The 20,611-nt window shown below is 41.7% G+C and overlaps 2 protein-coding genes across 11 annotated transcripts in view; one reads left to right on the forward strand and one right to left on the reverse strand.

Moving 5' to 3' along the window:
• camta1a (calmodulin binding transcription activator 1a) overlaps window positions 1-20,611 on the forward strand; it is a 929,980-nt gene that overhangs the window by 73,065 nt on the left and 836,304 nt on the right. The gene's annotated exons all lie outside the window — the stretch shown is intronic.
• The window catches only part of LOC126402390 (ankyrin repeat and SAM domain-containing protein 1A-like), a 102,095-nt gene continuing 87,883 nt past the window's right edge, over window positions 6,400-20,611 (reverse strand). For 9 of the 10 annotated variants that reach the window (XM_050064297.1, XM_050064299.1, XM_050064295.1 and 6 more), the window contains 9 exons: window positions 19,790-19,936; window positions 18,926-19,033; window positions 18,570-18,740; window positions 18,310-18,447; window positions 18,110-18,181; window positions 17,914-18,000; window positions 15,978-16,115; window positions 14,728-14,910; window positions 7,710-9,060 (listed from right to left, as the gene is read on the reverse strand). In XM_050064297.1, coding sequence (XP_049920254.1) covers window positions 8,944-9,060; window positions 14,728-14,910; window positions 15,978-16,115; window positions 17,914-18,000; window positions 18,110-18,181; window positions 18,310-18,447; window positions 18,570-18,740; window positions 18,926-19,033; window positions 19,790-19,936 — 1,161 coding nt within the window. In that variant the 3' untranslated portion in view covers window positions 7,710-8,943. The other variant, XM_050064300.1, reaches the window with a different exon arrangement.

Raw genomic sequence — 20,611 nt, forward strand, 5'->3', positions numbered from 1 at the left:
AAAAAAATACTCAGAAAAACAGAAAAAATTACCCCAAAAAACAAAAAAAAATACCACGAAACAACATTACACCGAAAAACAGAAAAATAAAAAAATTACTCAGAAAAACAGAAAAAAATTACTCAATAAAACAGATTTTTTTTTTTTGTCAAGTGAATGCAATACGCTTCCGTAAATAGGTGCTTTGAGCTACATGTTAATACAAATGATAATGCCAGTGTGTTAGTATTAAAGGGGCAGTTCACCCCAAAATAAAAGATACATATTTTTACTCTTACCTGTAGTGCTGATTTGCAATCTACATTATTTTTGGTGTGAGTTACAGGGATACAGTTTTACCACTACATTTTTATTTAATAAATTATGCATTTTACAGCATCACATAAAGAGTTTCCAGCATCAATTTAAAGGAGTAGTGCAACATTTTAGGAAATACACTTATCAAAGATTGATAAAGTTCTCGTGCCTGTATGTTAAAGGAACAGTTCACCCCAAAATCAAAAAAACATATTTTTCTTCTTACCTGAAGTGCTGTTTTTCAGTCTACATCAGGGGTATCAAACTCATTTTATTTCACAGGCAACATACAGTAATAATAAATAGTAATAATAATAATCATTTGATTTATTTTGCGCTTTTCAGGATACTCAAAGATGCTTTACAAAGAACAACAACAACAATCAAAAACCAAAAAAAAGAAGAATATGAAATAATCCATAGAGAGGGAAATAATGCGAAAAGTGTGAAGTACACTGATTTTAGAGGTTATAGGCAGTTTTGAAAAGGTGTTTGGAAAACTATTGCAAAATGTATAATAAATAACAAACACCTCCACAATTTTCCCCTTCTCCCCTTCTTGTATTTCAGGAAGCCTTGTGTAACACCTTGGCCGAGGGACCACAGATGAAAAATAGCCTCTTGGCTAACTCTAGCATTTTTATACCATGTGTATTTATTATTTTGCACTGTCCCTTCCTAAAATTAACTCAACTGAAACTGAAACTTTGCGCACCACAAGCCGTGTGCCATCTAGTTCCCTTATATTCAAGAGACGGCAGACATCTTGTCGGCCGATATCTTCAACACTCAATAGCTCACACCAAAACAATCTAGACTGATAAATAGCACTACAGGTAAGAGGAAAATATGAATTTGTGAGTTTGGGTTTAACTGTCCTCTTAAGTAGGTGTAATGTGATTAGTATTTGGTCATATAGCAAAGTATTGGACAAAAGGAAATTTTGACCTGATGATGATGTTAAATGAAATGTTAAGGCATAACCACAATTTTAATTCATCCATCTGCCAAGAACTGCAGATGAAAATTAGCCTGTACGGCTAAATCTGGCACACTGGATACATTTAAATACATGTGTGTACCAAATTTCACAACAATACATCTGATATTTCTCAAGACATTTCAACAAAGCCCAAAAATGTCAGCCTCTTGGTGGTGCTAGAGTTAAAGTCAATGGATCACCAAAGTCATTAGGATACATCATCTGGAAACCATCAAGGTATGTATGAAATGCTGTGCCAATACTTCACCTAGATCAGGGGTCAGCAACCTTTGCTATCAAAAGAGATGTTTTTTGCTTTGTCTGGAGCTGCAAGACATATTTATGTCTTAAAGTGACCGCAACACAATCTTCTTAATCTAAATTTGCCTATAAACATTCCTAATAAGTTTAAATAATCGTTCATTAATATGTTTTACAACAAAATAGCCACTCTGCAGTGGGTTATTTATGATTATTTGGTGCTTAAACTTTGCAGTGTTAGTGGTGACAGCAAACACATCTGTCCACTTACTATGAAATTCTCTATTTTCCTCAAAGACGTTTTCTTTTTTGGATTTGAAATAAATAGCTAGCCTCACTGAGGAGACTCAAGCTCATCCATTGTATTGAGATTGAGCAAATTTAAGGAAAAGGCACCAAGGTGTTGACGAATCATGCACATAGTTGATGAGATGTTAAAACATTTTTTTATTCGGTGTACAGGCTACACATTTATAAACTGGAATATGTAAGAATGCAAAAAAAAAAAAAGTTAAATATCTGTTATCCATTTCCATATAATTTTTCCTCAAAGTCACAGGGAGTCACTGGAGGAGGGCTAAAGAGATACATGTGGCTCCAGAGCCACAGGTTGCCTACCCCTGACCTAGATGTTGACATATGTCACAGTATTACAGAACACTTTGACCTGTTGGTGGCGCTACAGGAGAAGTCAGAGGATCACCAAAGTCATTACAGTGTATCCTCTTGGGACCTTAAATATCTGCAGGAAATGTGATGGCAACCATCCAACATTTCTGAACCATAAATGTCGATGTCATGGTGGCACAAGATGTAGGTCTGGGGATCAACAGTCATTAGGCTTCATCACCTGAGGACTCTGAGTGTCTTTACAAAGTTACACAGCAATCCATTAAATCAAAGTGACACAGTTTTGTCTTTTTGGCTCTTTAATTGGGCTCGTCAGTGAGATCCATCTGATGGACTGTATCATTGACACGTTCTAGACATTTACAAATTGCAGTGTGGATGGATTAACCTTTATTAATAATGTTTACAACTACAGACCTGTTTAGGAGCTGTAAAACCCACGACTATTTATTAATGGATTACATTTATACCTGCATTTTTATCAACCAGCCAACCTGGTAATCCCAAACCTGTTTTTCTTAATGGCTTATAACCAATGTAGAGAACTTATTTTTTCTCCTATAGTTGAAATAAATAAGACATAAAATAATAAATGGCTCCTTGTTAGAAAGTTGCACCATGAAACTGTGTTCGGTTCTAAAAACCAAATTCCACCTGGCTTGTTTTACCACTTATTCTGAGTGTTTACAGGCTGGTTGCTGTGAAGAGTTTGTCAGTTTGTGCATGTCAGAGTTTGTGAACAAAGCCGTCCTGTCTGCAGATATCAGCCTCACAATCAGCATGCCACAAGTCGATCTGTTTTCCAGGAACAGCAGCGCACATTTGTGACGTCTGTTGCATATCTATGGAAATGAGCAGATGTGTAAATTCATATATCTGTCCCAGAAATCACCGGATCTGTTGTCCTGCTGGTGTTTTTGTGCTGGCCAACAAAACAACTTTACATAAAGAACATATTTTCCATACCAGCAGTTACATCACTGAATCAAAGATATGATGCAGCGTTAGTGTAGGAGGCGGTGTAAGTGTCACATGACATGTTTGGCTGCATTCTGCTTTCCAGAAGAGTTCAAAGTTCAATTTTAATCTTAAAATAATCTGACTTTATTTCTGCCAGTGTCATTTGAAATTTAAGGCCTAAAGCAATTTAGTTATTTTAGATAATTGGGAAAATAGTCACAGTATAACAACAGTATATTAACTTGCTGTTTTTCAAAATAAAATCAGTGTCACAGACAGTATGAAGGTTTTTTTTGCCTGTCAGCCTCATCACTGCACAACTATCAAAACAAAACAAGAGAAATCAGATGGCAAGAATCAGATGACACATAATTATTTTTTTTAACTATTAAATATTTCTTCATCAACTATCTTGTGAACTATGGGCTGCCAACTGTTGGTTGTTTGTCAAAATAAGTATTTTAACATTGATTTATACATTCACAAACACAAGGATTAATTTATTATTCTCGACACATTTGACAGCTGTAGTCATTTTCCTCTCTCGATTTATTTCCCTTCTAACAAAGATAAAAAATAAATATCAGTACACAAGTTGGAACAGGAGCAATTAAAAAACAACAACATTTCAGTTAATCTGAGCTGATAAAAATAAACAAGGACACAAAATAATAATTAAAAAAAACACAGTTGTTCTTAGAGTTTTAAAGTATTAGATATTGAATTTATTCACAGATCTACACCAGGATAAATAGAGTCAAGTGGGCAAGGAAAAACCCTTAACTTAATAAGTAGTGGAAAGTAACTAAGTACATTTACTCAGGTACTGCACTTCAGGATAAAATTTAAGGTACTTGCACTTGAGTATTTCTATCCTCTCCTACTCCATACTTCTACTCTACCACATCTCAGAGGCAAAAACTGTACGTCACACTCACGTATATATTTCTATTAAAAATCTGAAAATATTCTTTTGTACTTTTATTTCAGAAGTTATTTACTTGCAGTGGATTATTTCTGTTGTGTGTATTACTCATTAACTGTAACAATAATGGACGTAGCTACCGTGACGTCACCCATTGGTTTGTGGACTCCTGTTCTGAAGCCTCGACTTCTGCATTACAGCTGTCGCCATCTTGGTTTTTGAAGGCAGAAGTGACCATTTGTGCGTTCCAATACCTATATTACCATACTATATAGCATGCCAGAAAAAGATACAGTGTGTCCCAATACATAGTATGTCAAATGCAATATGCCAGAAATACAAAGCTGTTCTACTACATCCGGTCCGATTTTGCATTATACAGGCCAGCATGCTTTTCTGTCTATTCTGACCCACAATCCTCTGCACAGCCGACGATACGTCACATCGACTGAGCTGCAAACAGATGTCAGCTGACTGACAGTTGTCAGGAAGTCCCAATGCACATTCAAGTAAATGATGACCAGTCAAATAGTAATAATAGGAATATTGTTTAAGTGAACAAAAATAATCCTGAATATCACAAACAACAAAAGGACATAACTATAAAAACAGAGAACTGCAGATGTAATTTCACTGTCGCAAATATTATATGATAGAATCTACAAACTGCACAGTTATAACTTTAAGTTAAACTACATACATTGCAAAGTAATAACAGCAGAGCTCCCCTGGTTGATCTCCGTTTTGATCTGGAATTTTTTAAATTTTATCTCCAGGTTAATGGATATAAAATCAAGAGGGTCAAAGTTCAGGGCGTAATATTATGAGAAAGTAGAATGTCCTGATTGTGTGCATACTGCATGCAACAGTACATACTTTTTAAGGACAGCTGCAGTACATACTGAAAGTAAGAAGAAATAGTATGCGATTCGGAACGCAGCCCATATTTGGGTGAGAGGCTGGAGCTGTGGAGGAGCGAGGTGCGGATCTGACTGAGAAGCTGAGGACAATATCAGCACACAGCCTGTCACTCAAAGCGGCCCACGCTTAATCATGCTCATCTTTTAACCTTAAAAACAATGTTAACAGGTGAGTTACATAAAAGTTCAGCTCAAGTTCAGTTGGCATGAATGTTTAAACTAGCTATAGAGACCAAAACTGTTTTTGTACCAGGCTGTAAACATGTTTATTTCTGCTGCAAAGTTGGGCATTTTAGCTGGCCTCAAGTGGTCATTCAAAGAACTGCAGCGTTTTGCACTTCAGTGTTGACTTAATTTTTTAACCCTGCAGGTTGCCACATGGTATTACTAACCTACTTTTATTCAAAAACTTGCAAAAGGCGTCTGAAAGCAGCACAAGAAAAGTGATGGGGCTCCAGACTCCAAAAGTTAAAGGTCCAGTGTGGAGGATCCAGTGACATCTAGTGGTGAGGTTGCAGAAATTAAACTTCTCCTGTGTGCTGAGCGTGTAGCAGAACTGTGGTGGCAGACAAGAAAACACAAATGGTCCTGTGTAGAGCCAGTGTTTGGTTTGTCTGTTCTGGGCTACTGTAGAAACAACATGGTGGACTCCGTGGGAGAGGACCTGCTGTGTAGGTAGATATAAACATCTCATTCCACGGCAACAAAATTCTAATTTTCAGGTGATTATAAACTAATGAAAACATAGCTATGAATATTATATTAGACTTCTGCAACAATGCCACTGCTACATGCCACTGAATGCTACACATGGGACCTTTAAATAAAAGATGTGAGTAGTTCCATCACTGGAGTTTTTCATGTACAGTCGGACATTGGCTTTAAATGCAGAGAAATTTACTGCAGGAACATGCTTGTCTCTAGTTACTGAGGTAGCTGACAGAAAAAGCTTTGATGAAATTTTATTGCTGCCTCATGTACCTGAACCTCTGTGCTTTTATCTCCTGCACTGTGTTACACCTGCGGTCGCTCTGAACTGTGGGCTCCATCCTTCAGCAGAGAAAGGTTTATAAAGTGGATATGGAGGGCGGAGACCAAACATTTCATCCTGGCACATCCACTGACCTCGTTCGCCCTCTGACAAATGGAGACAGTACTGAGCTGTGATACCTGCGGCAGAACTGCAGCTTGTCACAATCTGACGGATGATTCTGTCAAACTTGGGGAGAAGAAATGCAAGAGACATTCCACATTAAAAAAGCTCAGTGACAAATAAAGAGTCAGGAGTCGGCATTTCTAATTGCGCCATTTATTAGTCGTACAATTATGAAAAATAATCATAAAAAAGACTGGAAGCCCAAGATTATTTACAATCTTTTTTTTCTGAAGTGAGGTCCCTCTTCTGAGTCATTGTTTTCTCAGCCTTTTTTTTTTTTTTTAAATCACAGGGTATTTATTCACGATATGTTTAACTTTATAAGACATAGTCCTTTTCTCTCTTTTGACAAACGTCAAAAATTACATACATACATATACATATATATAGATATCTATAAAAGCAAAAATCATTCAAGTATCAAAATACAGACCGCTAGATTCATGTACAATATCATTCTCATCATTGTCGTCATCAGATTAGTCCCTAAATATCTCTCTGACCCTTAACAATGTGCAAAAGCAGAACGGGACCAGGCTGATGGCCAAAGGCGCCGACGACAGTGTACCATAGAGCTATCGCGCTGGCCTGACAACGTACCACATATACAACAGTTAAATCAAAACGACCTGACTAATGTACCCATATACACATCGGCTGACCAGAAAGTACCATTAACAGTCAACATACTGGGAGTTAGCTAGGAGAAACATGCTCTGCCCTATTGTTCTGTTCTGCAGCTAAAATCTAAAGACGTACCAGCCTGCATGGCAGGTTTGGTGAATAATCTGGTCAAGATTAACTGAACAAAAGGAGCAGGGAAGGAGAAGTGAACCACAACTGATCCAGTTCCAGCATTAGGACACATCATTGTCCTAGATAACAATTAAAACATAGAAGCAAAACAACTTTCAAATCAAATAAAAGCCACCCCCCGTTATATTATATCGTTATAAAACAGTCTTTGTAGTGTCAGTTCCTCTGCCCTTTGGTTAGAGAGCTCCTCCCGTGCAAGATTACATCGTTTATCACAGTTATACATGTATGTTTGGGATGACGAGCTGACGGTCGTGGAGAGACGCTACAATGTGTGGATACAGGACGAATGATCCAGGAAGGAGTGTGTGCCTACAGTGTGAGGTCTTGGTCTGATAGTTTGTACCTTTGTATCATCACATAAAAATTCATGTTCCTTATCTGAGCCACTTCCCCTTTCATTACAAGTTCTGCATTGTGACACCGCCGGTACATTTCCTCAAAGAGTAAACACCAGCCTTCATGAGGGAGGTCTGATACGTGTTAAGAGGAAATACATAAAGCACAACAAATACATCTGAGTGTCACTTTCTGACGGACAGGAAGTTAAACTGAGCGCGCGCGTGTGTGTGTGGTGATGAACTCTTGAAAGCTTTACGTCTGTTTGCTTCCAGGCCCGTGTGTTACTGTGGCGAGCTTGATCCACCTGCTGATGTGATTCTGCTGCTTTGGCCCAACAAAACACCTTACCCACCATGCAACAGGGCTCAATCCTGTCCTTTCTTACTGGCTTGGGAGAGGCCACAGTGTTCAGCTATGGGGAAGGGACACAGACACACGCACACAAAGCAACAAGGTTAAAATAAAGTAAAAAAAAAAAACACAACTAATGGACAGAAACAGCATGACGGTGATGGGAAACCCCTGCTCCTCTTTATAATGATTAACTCTTCACCAGTGAAATATTAACCGTGTGGTGATTGGCGAAATAAAAGGCAGGATGAACAGAGAAGGCATTTGTTGTGAAGAGAAGAAAGCAAAGAGACAGGACAGAGGAAGATGCACTTGTTCTCACACACTTGGGGATTTGGTAAAAGTGCTTAGTTATAGTTAGTTCACTCCAGAAGAAGCATCAGGTTTAAATCCTGCTGCTTTGATTGATACACAGAGGAGGGCATGCCAGTCGTAAGACAGTTTGGACTGTCTTTTCCAGCGCAGCTTGGACCACTAACATGCGGGTCCATGCCAGCTGTTACGCCCTATTCTGCTCCCCTTATCCCCTGCTAGAAAATCCCCCGAAATGCTTACTTTATTAGCTCCTAAAGGACCTTATCACAGTGCTAGGATCTTAGCCTCCTTTGGCTTCGAGCAGACTGCTGACAGGGAAAAATACCCCCCTTAGTAAATCCTGTGTAACCTCAATAACATCGTGACCTCCGTCCCACCGAACAGTCTGCTAAAGTCCAACTGACGCATAGTTACAGGCCCAAGTTTGTCAGTTTCCTCAGGAAACATGTCCATCCAGGTATAGGATGTGTGCAGAGCGTCACTCTCAGTTGCGGTCAATCAGATTTTCTCAGCGCTCGGAGAAGTTGAGAGATCGAGAGTGAAAAGCCTCAGAGTGGCCGTCGCCTAACAGAGCAGGAAAAGCACCGAGAAAAGAAAGAGCTTATCACCAAGAGTCAATAGTGGGATGTTGACTGGGGGAGAGAAAGGAAGCATTGTGCACGGGAAGCATACAAGTTAAACAGAGAGGAGAGTAACAGTGAAGGTGAGCGGCAGGCTGGAGGTGTGAGCGGTACCTGCGAGAAGGAGGGTTTTAAAAGCGGAAGGGTTGCACTAATTATCTCTAAAAGTGGTGGTTTAGCAGGAGGAAGGAGCAAAGCACTCGCAGACTGTTGTAGACAAGTGATGGCTGAAGGGAGACGGGGGAGGGCAGCAGGGGTCCAGCCCAGAGGGGGAGGCAGAGTCACAGTGAAAGGCACACAGAAGGAGGGGGAGGAAGAGGGGTGAGACCAGGCCCAGAGGTCAGAGGTCAGAAGGAAGAGGGGTCCAATCAGAATATGGTGGTCTCGTACTTAGTGCTGATAGTGCGCTTGGATTCCTTGGGGTCCACCAGCCACGTAGCGCTGCCCTGGGACTGAGAATCCCCCTCTTGCTCCACGATGTCGCCCTGGAAACACAAACAGAGGGCATCAAACGCTCAGCCTCTCAACAGCTGCAGACTAATTAACTCAGTGCAAACATACCAACATTAAAACCACTGACAGGTGAAGTGAATACCGTTGATCTATCTGTTACAATGCAATGTTCTGCTGGGAAACCTTGGGTGGATACATGTGGATGCCACTCATAGCAGCGACACTCCCCTGTGGTGATGGCCCTCCCAGCAGAACAATGCGCCATGTCACACCGCAAAAACTGCTCAGGAATGACCCAAAGAAAGTGACTAAGAGCTCAAAGTGTCAACCTGGCCTCCAAATTCCCCAAATCAAGCTGATCAAGCATCTGTGGGATGTGCTGATACCCCAGAGCCAAGTCCATGGTGGGGCCTCCTTGTTTCAGACTTGGCTCTGACCTGTCAAAGTATCCAGCACCATGGCGTTGATGATGAGTCATGTGGGTTGCAAGGTGGGGTAGCGGCGTGTCCCACGAATGCTCGATCAGATAGGGACCTGGAGAATTTGGAGGGCAAGTCGATGCCTTGAGGTCTTTGTCACAGTCCTCAGGTGATTCCTGAGCAGTTTGGCGGTGCAGCACGGCATCTGGGAGTGTCATTGTCATGAGGGGTGTACTTGGTCTGTAACCGTGTTTAGGTGGGTGGTATGTATCAAGTGGCATCCACATGAATGCCAGGACCTAAGGTTTTCCGGCAGAACAATGCATTGCAACTAGATGATCACTTCTAGTTTATTTGTCAGTGGTTTTAATATTGTGGCTGATCAGTGAAGGTTTGGTCAGTAACAGTCGGACTGACTGGACAGTCACTGACTGTGACTATGTGCACATGCAGATATACCCTGGTTAATGTCTTATTTAATAGTCTTATAAACACTTGATGATGTTGCATACATCTAATGCTGCAACTAACAGTTATTTTAATTGTTGAATAATCTGTCTAATATTCTTGTTTGGTCTAAAAAATGTCAGAAAATGGTTTCCAGAAGCCTGGGATGACATCCTCAAATGTCGTGTTTTGTCCACAACCCAAAAACATTCAGGTTGCTGTCATGGAGGGGTAAAGAAACCAGAAACATGTTTATATTTAGAAGGTACAGTAGTATCAGAGAATTCAGATGTTTTTCATAAAAAAATTACTCAAACCAATTAATCAATGATCAAATCAGTTGGCGATTAATTTAACAGCAACTTAATCGATTAATTGGTGCAGCTATACATACACCCCTATTGCTGACTTTTCTAATTATAACTTTCTGTCATATTTTCTGAAACTGTGACTATTCACACAGCGCTACGTGAGACAGATGATCTGTGATCAGTCGTCTAATTGGTTGTTTTTTTCTGGGTGCGCCACAGTAGAGTCTGGCAAAGGCCATTAAAAGCAGAACGAGAGGAGAAGGTACATGATTTTTTTTTCACAGACTGTATGTCTGTATTGATTGATTAATTTTTTTTTTTTCTGTCATGCACACTTACACGTGCCCAACCCTCATGAGTTTGCAAGACACCATTACAGTGACGCTGCAGTAACAATCCAAAGCACATGTAATTTAACGACTCAGGCCAGAAACAGAATACTCTGCCTTCTATCCCAGGCCTGGCAAAGAAATTCAGTCAGGAAAAAGGTTCCCTTTCTGAAACAAACCTCAAATTTTTCGTGAGCATCCAGCCAAAAGAAATCAATTCTGTCCTCCTCTGGCGTGGCGTTAAATCTTCTAGTCTCTAAGGCTAATGGCAATGTAGTGACAGTTTCAACAAATATGACAAAAGGTTATTTTTTTGGAAAAGTTATCAACTGTATCTTAATACCAACAGGCCGCAATGCTTTTTGTTAATATTTACCAATGATTTATCCATAAAGCTTTGTTGTGCACTCTATAACCTCTTCTCTAACTTTATATTGGACTTGTTTTACATTTTAAAATTTGATTTATTTACATATATATTGGATTTTTATACAAGTGTGTTTACATTGATGTAACTACAGTTCCACTGTGGATGTAAACATTGCTTGTGTTACTACCAAACTGTCACTAGGGGGCGCCTGAGTCAAAAGTAATAATCAGAGCATTCATTGGTCCACATGTGGCTCAGTGTAGGAAAGTGGAGCTCATTTATGTTTGTCTACAGACAACAGTAAAAGATACATTAACAGCAATATGAATTCACAAAGAACAAAATGGGTTAGAGACACAGATGGAGGATTGTGGGTCGTTTTAAGGCAAATACAAAGAAAAAAAGGAAAGAAGGAGCAAAGTGTGAGAGGATGGAGATGAGGATGTGAAGGCAGCACCTGGGCAGCAGGGCTGGCAGAGTGCAGCGGTAGGAAGGAGGGACGGTGGGTGGTGCAGGTGTAACAGTAACAGCAACGACTGTCGAGAGGAGGAGAGTCCTGGGAGAGATAAACACCGCCAGGAGGAGAGAGGAAGACAGAGAGAGCAGGAGGAGGAGAAGAAGCAGGGGTGAAAGAGTGCAAGAGAGAGAGAATAAAAGGGAGAGAAATTGACACAGGTTTGAGTAGCATGAGACAGGAGCAGTCTGATCTGTTATACAGGTGTGCATGTGTGTCACTGTGGGAGTGTGAGGTCACAGTGCATCTGATTAAACAAAAATAAATATCAAAAGGTGAGGGGACACAGCAGTGACGGTAAACATCACATTGTTAACATGATGCTGTCGAGTTCATTAAGCTGCAGCCGGAGATGTGCGACTGGTCCCTGAGGTGTAGTTATCTCATTTATATTCAGGACAGGGCTCACTTCTTAATGGTTTAATGCTAATGGCCAGACAAACATCAGCACAGTGCGATCATAATGATGTGAGGAGCTGTAGCCTGATACAGACGCACTAAGACTCGTCTAATGTGCTGCGAGGGTTTGATTTGAAAAGGCTGGAATAATGTTTCTCTGAAAACACAATTATTACATCAGGTGTCGGGATGACTCAGTGATGTACGATATGCTTCAGACTTACATAGAGTAAAGGAGTTCTGGCGCAACTTAACCTACTTTTAAGGAACATGAAGAAGGAAGAAAGACTGAAGACATCAAAACAATACAAGAAAGTTGTCCTTTATACTTTTATACAGCTAGTGTTGCTGTAGTTTTGACCTCTTCCTTTTCAGTTTTATACTAAAAGACCTAGATATTGAATTTTGCAGATATCTGGCCCTTTTGCACGAGGTCATGAGGTTTCAAAGTCTGACACTGTGGCCCCTCCTACAGACAAAACTGAGACAACCGTACCCCTCGTCTCTCCTTCCACATCTGCATCACGTGTGCTACACAGAGCATGAAATTAGCACAGGAAAAAGCACATGTCAGGGACAGGAAAATACTCCTGTACTGCAGAACACGTGCCCATATTAAAGCTGCAGTGCGGAACTTGTGTCTCCCCCCTCTGGCGGTGACAGTAATTACATAAACACTGTTGACACGTGTTTACAATGTACGCCTGCAGGTGAGCTTGCCACATCTCCCTCGCTCCCAGGAGTGCTCTCTTCAAGTCTTTCAGTTTTAATTCTTCCTCTGAGGGCAGGGTATATTTTTATATCTGGAACATCCAGAGTGTCTACTGGTATCAGAAACTTTTTCATTCCCAGATTTAACGAACGACAACTGTTTTCAAAATGCATACATGTTGTTCCTGTGATCTAAGACAGTCCAAATATACAAGTAAACACGAACACCTCTCTCTCATATCCAAAAACTAGAGTGCTTAAACTCTAATTTGTGATGTAATAGGGTATAAAGCCTGAAGCTGCTCCATAGACAATGAATGGTAAAAGATGTTTTAGATCAGTGGTTCCCAACTGGTCCTGTCACAAGGTCATTAGTTCAAGGTCCACACAGTTTATTACATTGAGCGTCATACTTGCATTTGGCCGTGTTGTCGAGCAAGTTTTCTGTCTCTGTCAAGTAGCTGTCTGTTGGTCACTCACTCTACAGCAGGACACGGCACTTCAAAATGAAAGCTCTGTGCAGGAAATTCACTGTACTTCTACTACAAAATAAAGTGTTTTTTTTTTTTACAAACTTGACATGTTTGCGAGTCACATGTGGTCCATTCAGAATAGACTTGCGACCCACTAGTTGGGAGCCACTGTTCTAGATGACACTGAGAGCACCAAGGGGAATCCTCTGAGTATATGGACACATTTTCTGTTTTAGCACTGAGTAGACTACAGTAGAATTAAGCTCATTTGAGGAGCCTAACATTCTGTGGGTCCACAAAATCAGGTTCCAGACTTTATATCCTACAACATCACAAGTTTGAGACGTACTTCTCTGATTCCTGGCTTTGAGAGAGAGTAGATCATATTCACAACTATTGACTGAGCTGTCCAAGGCCGTGGAAATAAAATATCAGAATTCTTAATTTAGATGCTGTTCCCCTTTAAGACAGATTTTTGGACAACTCATCTTTTTTTTCCCGAGCATTGCAGGTAAGTATGAAGTCGTATATATGTGGTCCTGTGCAGAGGTAGTATGGTTATAAGAGGAAGTTAGTTTACCCTACATTTTGCCAACAGGTAAGCGCAAGTATAAAGTAAAGGATAAAGTTCAGTAGTAGGTTTTAAAATGTTTACCATCAAAAATGTGAAATTTAACACAAAATAACATGGCTAATTTCGACAACATGAAATCAAAAGATGGATTAATTAAATTAGGCAAAATGTTTGTGGCTCAAAAATTCAAATTTAAGACTATTTAATGACTTTAAAGGTTTTAAGAACCTGCAGACACCCTGGGAGCATGCACCCCAGAAACTTTTCTTGGACACCATAGCTTCTGCCATACTCTGAGCTGCTGCTCCATCACTTAGTCTTTCCCTACTTCCTTTTTAAAAGAATCTTTATTTCAAACTGTCAACATGCAAAGTATCGGAAGAAAACCTCAGAATCCCACACACACAGATGAAGCATTGAGATGAAACGACAAAACAAAACAACAAAGAGAAAAGCAGTGCCGAACAAAAAGAAAACAAAATCGAAACAAATCTAACGTAAAATAAATAAATGAATCTCGCTCCTCATTTGTTCGGGTTGGTTGACGTGAAACACATCACTTCCAGTGCACCTGCACAGAAAAGTTGCTAAACATACCCAACACTTAAACTCTGGTACAATGAAAAATACAGAGGCTTAATGTGTATTGTATGAACTCAGGACTGAATGTAACACTTATTCATTCATTCATTTCCATAACCGCTAACCTGTTAGGGGTCGCAGGGTGCTGGAGCCTATCCCAGCTGACATTAAGCTAGAGGTGGGGTACACCCTGGACAGGTCACCAGACTATCACAGGGCTGACACATAGAGACAGACAACCATTCACACTCACATTCACACCTACGGACAATTTAGGGTCACCAATTAACCTGCATGTCTTTGGACTGTGGGAGGAAGCTGGAGACTGTGGAGAAAACTGTGACGGGGAGAACATGTAAACTCCACACAGAAGGGCTCCCTCACCCTGGATTCGAACCGCGAACCCTCTTGCTTTGAGGCGACAATGTTAATCATTGTAAGTGCCGCCTTGAATGTAACAAATGTTCATTCATATGTTAAAGTTCCGCACTCCAGCTTTAAAATGTGGCCGATAAAGTATTCCAGAGAGTGTTCACAACTTGTGCTACAGTGTGTTGATGTCCAACTCACCCCTGACTTCCGTACGCTGCCTCGTGGTCTAGGTACAGGTCGGCTGGACTTGGTCTCAATGACCTCTGAGCTGGGTCCCGCTGGGAGGTTCTGGTGCTGTTTGGTCCTCTGGGCCTGCAGAGCCAGCTGATAGGCTACCTCAAACGCCTGGCCGAGCGTCAGTATAATCTCATAGGTCAGGTTCTGTACAGAGAAGGAGAAAGAGGAGGAGCAGGCAGCCCTTTTAAGTATTCTGGACTCTGAGTCTCCCCGCCCAGCGAACAACACTACACTGCAGTGAGACAGCAAAAAAATATCAGAACAAAGTTTCTTTCGCCTAAAACTTCTTCAAAACCAAATTGCGTAACAAGGAGGAGTGGCAGTAATCTCGGGAGCATTGTGCAGCAGCAAGCAGCTCCCCTCAGTACCTGAACTGGATACATCCGCTGTAGCTTAGTACTAAAGCTGCACTCTATTGTTACACCCTGCCAAATATGAGCAGGCAGCTCAGACTAAAGACAGAGGATTCAAGCTTCACACTACATGCCTTGGGAAGTTAAAAAAAAGCAATCATATGATGGGAACACAAACACAGAGCCCAGAAATCATCAGCATTTCCTCCGCTGAAGAATCTGCCCTGACACAAACCCCGTCGTCTGTTTACTTAATGCCCTGATGTGTCCCCTCCTTCTGCGCCAGACAGACGTGATCAGCTCTGTGTTCTCTCTCTGTGTGGCGAGGATGGTGCAGGCTGATAGCAGCAGTGTGGTCAATACAGTCTAAAATAACTGATCACATCTCACTGCTGCCTTTGATGGTTATCAGGCTGCTTTAGCTCTGAGCGGCAGCCCCTTGTTTTAGCCACACAGAGGACAACACAAGGCACAGGACAAACACTGAGCATTGTTAGTGTCAACTTTAGTCAATAGTGACCGTGGAGGCATTATGAGGCAGATTAGCAGGATAATCATCCGATCGCAGGGGGGACAGAGCAGGTAATGGAGGGCTAGTTATCATGGCCGGAGTAGCACTGTGTCTACGAGGAGGCAATCAGCCCCAACTGAGGCATGACACCTTGAGGAGATAGGGCAGTCTAGAGATAACTGTGTTGACGACGCAGGCTGTCACATCTCCTCAGTGTGAGGACCGGAAGTGATGGTGGAGGAATTCAAATCTATCAGTTAGAAACGTTTTCAACACTCAGTAGAAATTCTCCTTCTAGTATTGCTTGTTAGGCTAACACAAATGCTTGACAGTGAGAAGATCCTTACCACGTCTACTGTGCTGAACACATGGCAGTAGTGGTGGCTGGTCTGCAGGTCCTTGGTGATGTAGGCAAATGTGCACAAGTCCTCTGGGTCCTGGGCTGCACATGAAATATTACGGATCTCATGCTCCGCGATGATGTTCTGCAACAAGAGGAGAGGCAGCATGAGACTCCCTGTAGGTTGGTATTCTGTAGGGCTGCCTCCTAACAGTCGACCAAACATTAGTCGACCAGAAAGGTCATTAGCTGGCAAGATTTCATTGGTCACTTAGTAGCAGGAACAAAAAAACCCCAAACAAACGTAAAACTTCGTTAGGAGTTGCACCTTGTCATAATAACTCAAAACCTATATGACTGGACCATGTGGGGATTTAATTTGAAAGGACAGACACAGGAACCATGTGGGGATTTAATTTGAAAGGACAGACACAGGAAGAGGCCACGCTCAGCAGTCAGACAGGACTCAGGTTAATTTCCAGGGCTGGTACCTGTGGTTATTCCACAGGCTAGTTAATAACATGTCGGGCAGGAAATCCAAAGTGTGGGATCATTTTGAGAAGGTGAAGGACGAACCCAAGGTGATATGTAAACTCATCTTCATTGGTCGACTACAAACATGACGTATCATCTGAAACATGGAAGTAGCTACATGCCCATTAGCCCACAGCGTCATTAACAGGCGGCTCGCTCAGTGTGTGACGTGCACTTGTAGATAAAATATAGGCCTATATTAATGAAGGTTCATTAGTACGGTTTTGTATTTCTCTGTAATGTAGCACAGTGTTAACAATGTTACTGATACTATTCTTTCTCACACCTTCAACTCAAACCATTGTGTTGCCCCGCCCAAAATATATCATTTAATAATTAAATTAATATCGTAAACATGCGGGTGACTAGTCGACTAATGGCCCTAAATGATCGGGGGCAGCCCTAAACCTAAGTCATACAGGACTTCGTTTTTCCTCTTAAAGGTCGGTACCTTAGAATGAGCAGTTTCATAGGGAGCAGGACCTTGTCTACAGGATCGCCATGTTGGTTGTGGGTGTAAATATAGTGTGTTATTGATGGAGGGCGGGTGAGGGCCAGTACCCAGATACTGAGGCATCAAACCGGCAGTCCGCATGTCCAGAGGTGGATAGTACTTGTTGGGGCAGAGAGGTATCTTATTGATTAGGTTGTGTTCTAGGTTACCACTCACCCCATAATGGACAGCTCAGAGACCCTGAGGAGGGAGGCTGCCCAAGCTCAGTCTTCAATGCTCTAAGTGATAACGCATTATGATTTATAACTATCCCAAGCGACAGCCAGTAAAGTGGAGACATTGAGGCATAAATCGTACTTCACAGCCATCGCAGGAAAAGTGTAGCCATAAATACCTGACTGAGCTTCCAAGGCAACCTTTCAATGTCTTTCTTTACGAATGTCAAATAAATGTCAATATGAAAAGACTTGCTCCCCATCAAACATAAACAAATCTGACATCAACTTGCACGAATGACATTTACAATCGCAGAAAAAACTTTTCAGAGTGATGCTTGACTTAAACACTCTCAAATATATTACAAAACAAAACATACTGTTATTGGCACTGGGTTCAGTTTGAGACTGAAGACATGCAGGGTCAATCATGGACACAACGGATCCATTATCTGTGATACTACAATGTAACCTTGCCTCGTTTCATTTTCTGTTTAACAAGATGTTAAGCAAGTATCAAATATAGAAGAGGAAACACATGACACAGCACAAGACAAAAGAGGAACTAGACTAAAAACCAAACAAACAAACCAGCCCAAAATAAGGTACGACACTTTATGTTTGGCTTGTCATTATCTCATTGTAATTTCTCATTGTAATAATGTGCAAAACAGTAAGCTGTCGCAGTGTGTGTGTGTGTGTGTGTGTGTGTGTGTGTGTGTGTGTAGGTGGCAGCTAACCTTATTGGCTGCATCAATGAACTTCACACCCTTGTAGGTGATGGAAAGGACGATGGTCGGGACTTTTCTCATTTGTTCTGTCGACCTCTGGAAGTAAAAGAGACACAGGCAGAAAGGACGTAAAGATAATTCACCATTCACTCATACTATATGAATTATGTCCTCTTTGTCCTCTGAGAGTGGAGAGCAAACTTACCCGCATTTTGGCACAGGCATCCTGCGTGGACTCGGTACCCCGCAGATCCTTAATCAGCATGGAACCAAGGTACTACAAGGGAACAGGAGAGGGAGAATGTGTTGGTGGATATGTTCAGTGAAAACTACATTTCTGTTCCTTTTTATCTAAATGTGCAAATAAACTTAAACTATGTGGGAAGGATTAAGGCACAAACATACACTGGCTTCATAGGCGCAGGATTCAAAGATGAGTTTCTCAGGCTGATGATGCCAGTTCTGGACCGGGGCGTACGGTGCTGCCAGACTCGGCGGCCGCAGGGTCAGACGGGGCTCTCGATGCCGCTCTTCGTACCGTTCCTGGAGAAAGAAAGATTTTTAAAAGACTGGCAGAGGCCAACTATAATCACTACATCACATAAAAGATACTGAAGGACATTAAATACTGCTGAAATGAGAGACACAGATAAACCCAAACGTACATGTGACCTGACTCGATCACTGCGATATCTTTGGGTAACGTCATAGTCAGTGTCTGCCACTTTTTTCCTCCCTGGCTCTCCCACTGGCAGCAAAGGGTCCATTGAGCGTCCTGTGTAGGACTCCATCTGACTGAGGGGGGACGACGTCTGGGATCCAGGCAAATCTTGGCACTGAAGAGACAGAGTTGGACACGTTAGTTGCCCCGCGATGAACTGTAATGTCTTTAATCTTAAACAAAAAACCCTGCTTCCAAAGTTTGTGGACTGAAAACAAACCAAGCCTGAGAGAGGAGAAAACCATCACACTCTCAAGTATCCCTTAGAAAGCTGTTGGTAAAACAGCTCTAGGTCCTCACCCTGATCTGAGACAAACGAGGAGGCTTGACCGGAGGTTCCTCGTAGGGTCTCTCCGCTAAGGAAGCAATGATGCGTTTCCTGTGACCAAGTAGGGAGATCTTTAGCACCTGGAGGAAAGAGGAAATTATCTGGTGAACATGTGGAGCGGCGCTTGAGGAAGCAGAGATGCCGGAAAGTTGGAGGCATACCAACAAACATCAGACACTGCTGCTTAACTTGTCATAACAGCTTTTCCTTAAGAGCCTCTAAATGAGACTCCAAATGTCTGTTTTTTTTTGGAATATCTCTCACTGAAGCATCTTTGTGTTATCACTTTATGTTGTTTCCTTTACATAACTGTGCCACGTTGATATGCAGCATATTTAACTTTCTCACTGAGCTGCGAAGTTTGTTTCCAAAAGAGTAACAAATAAAATCTGTCTCTCAAAAAGTTGATATTCACTTCTAGCACATTCAAGACTCTGAGCAATAAAATACAACACATCTTTGTTGTTTCCACATTATGACTGAAAAGCTCATGAACGCACTGAAGTTGAAAGAATGACTTTGCAATTCAGGAAACTGGACCATCTGAGAAGCACTTGAATACAGCACTAGTCTTAAATTATGACTACCTTAAATATCACTGGCTCCTTATCTGTCCATTAAACCTTCAACCAACTGAAGCACTGGAAACTACTTCCCTAATATCCGACACCGAAGTCCTGCCTTCACCTTCAGAGTCTGAGCTCCCAGCCTCCTCCAAACTGAAGCGGGAGTGAACTGTCAAACTTGTCCCTTATCCTGAATTTTCTTTAACACTCAGTAAAACTAATTTCACCCTCTGATACTCCTCATGGTGCGCGTACGTCACTGTGACTCACATTGACAATCTCCAGCTCCCACAGGTTTTTGACACAGTCCAGAGTGCGGTAGCCGCTGGCCAGGAAGTTGTGTAAGTACTCGTGCAGGCCCAGATTCTCCAGCCAGGAGGAGAGGGAGTTGCTGCCGTCACAGCCCAGAGCTTTCACCTGTAGGAGAAGACTTAATCACTCACTGTTGCTCAGAGGGCTCTGGGGAAACGTCTGGGAATATATGCTGCCTTTGTTACCAATTTTCCTGACTCTTTGAAGGAAGTTGTCACAGTAACCCCACACATGTATATTTGTGCATGACTTGAAGGAGGTAGCAGGCTCTGGGTTAGATCTACACCACTGCCGTTACATTGCTCTCTTCAAAACCAGACTCCAATGAGAAAAACAGTAATTTAACATCACTGAGCACAGGAGCTACTGCTCTACTGCTGCCTTACCTAATTTGTGTTATTGTGTGATTTTGGTGTTAAAAAGGTGAGGTCAGATTCGATAAGATCACACAGCAACACAAACAACTAACCAATTGAGGCAGCAGTAGACCAGCAGCTCCCGTGCTCAGGAAGCTAAAATGACTGTCTTTATCAATGGAGTCTGGTGGCTTTGACGGAAGCATAAAGGGGAACTGACACTGTTAACAGCTTCCCCATCAGAAAATGCTGTCTCTTCAAAGTAAAGCAGTGAAAATATTCTAAATATAGCATGTATTAAACTGATATTGATTTTTTGCAGTACTTCTTTGGCAGTACTCCCGTCTGCTTCTGCAATTAGAGGACATGCTGACTGACAACTACTGTGTCTCATACACTGACTGTGAATAAGCACCTCATACAA

The sequence above is a fragment of the Epinephelus moara genome, chromosome 16 (assembly GCF_006386435.1).
Source record: "Epinephelus moara isolate mb chromosome 16, YSFRI_EMoa_1.0, whole genome shotgun sequence".
In the NCBI taxonomy this organism is placed as follows: domain Eukaryota; kingdom Metazoa; phylum Chordata; class Actinopteri; order Perciformes; family Serranidae; genus Epinephelus; species Epinephelus moara.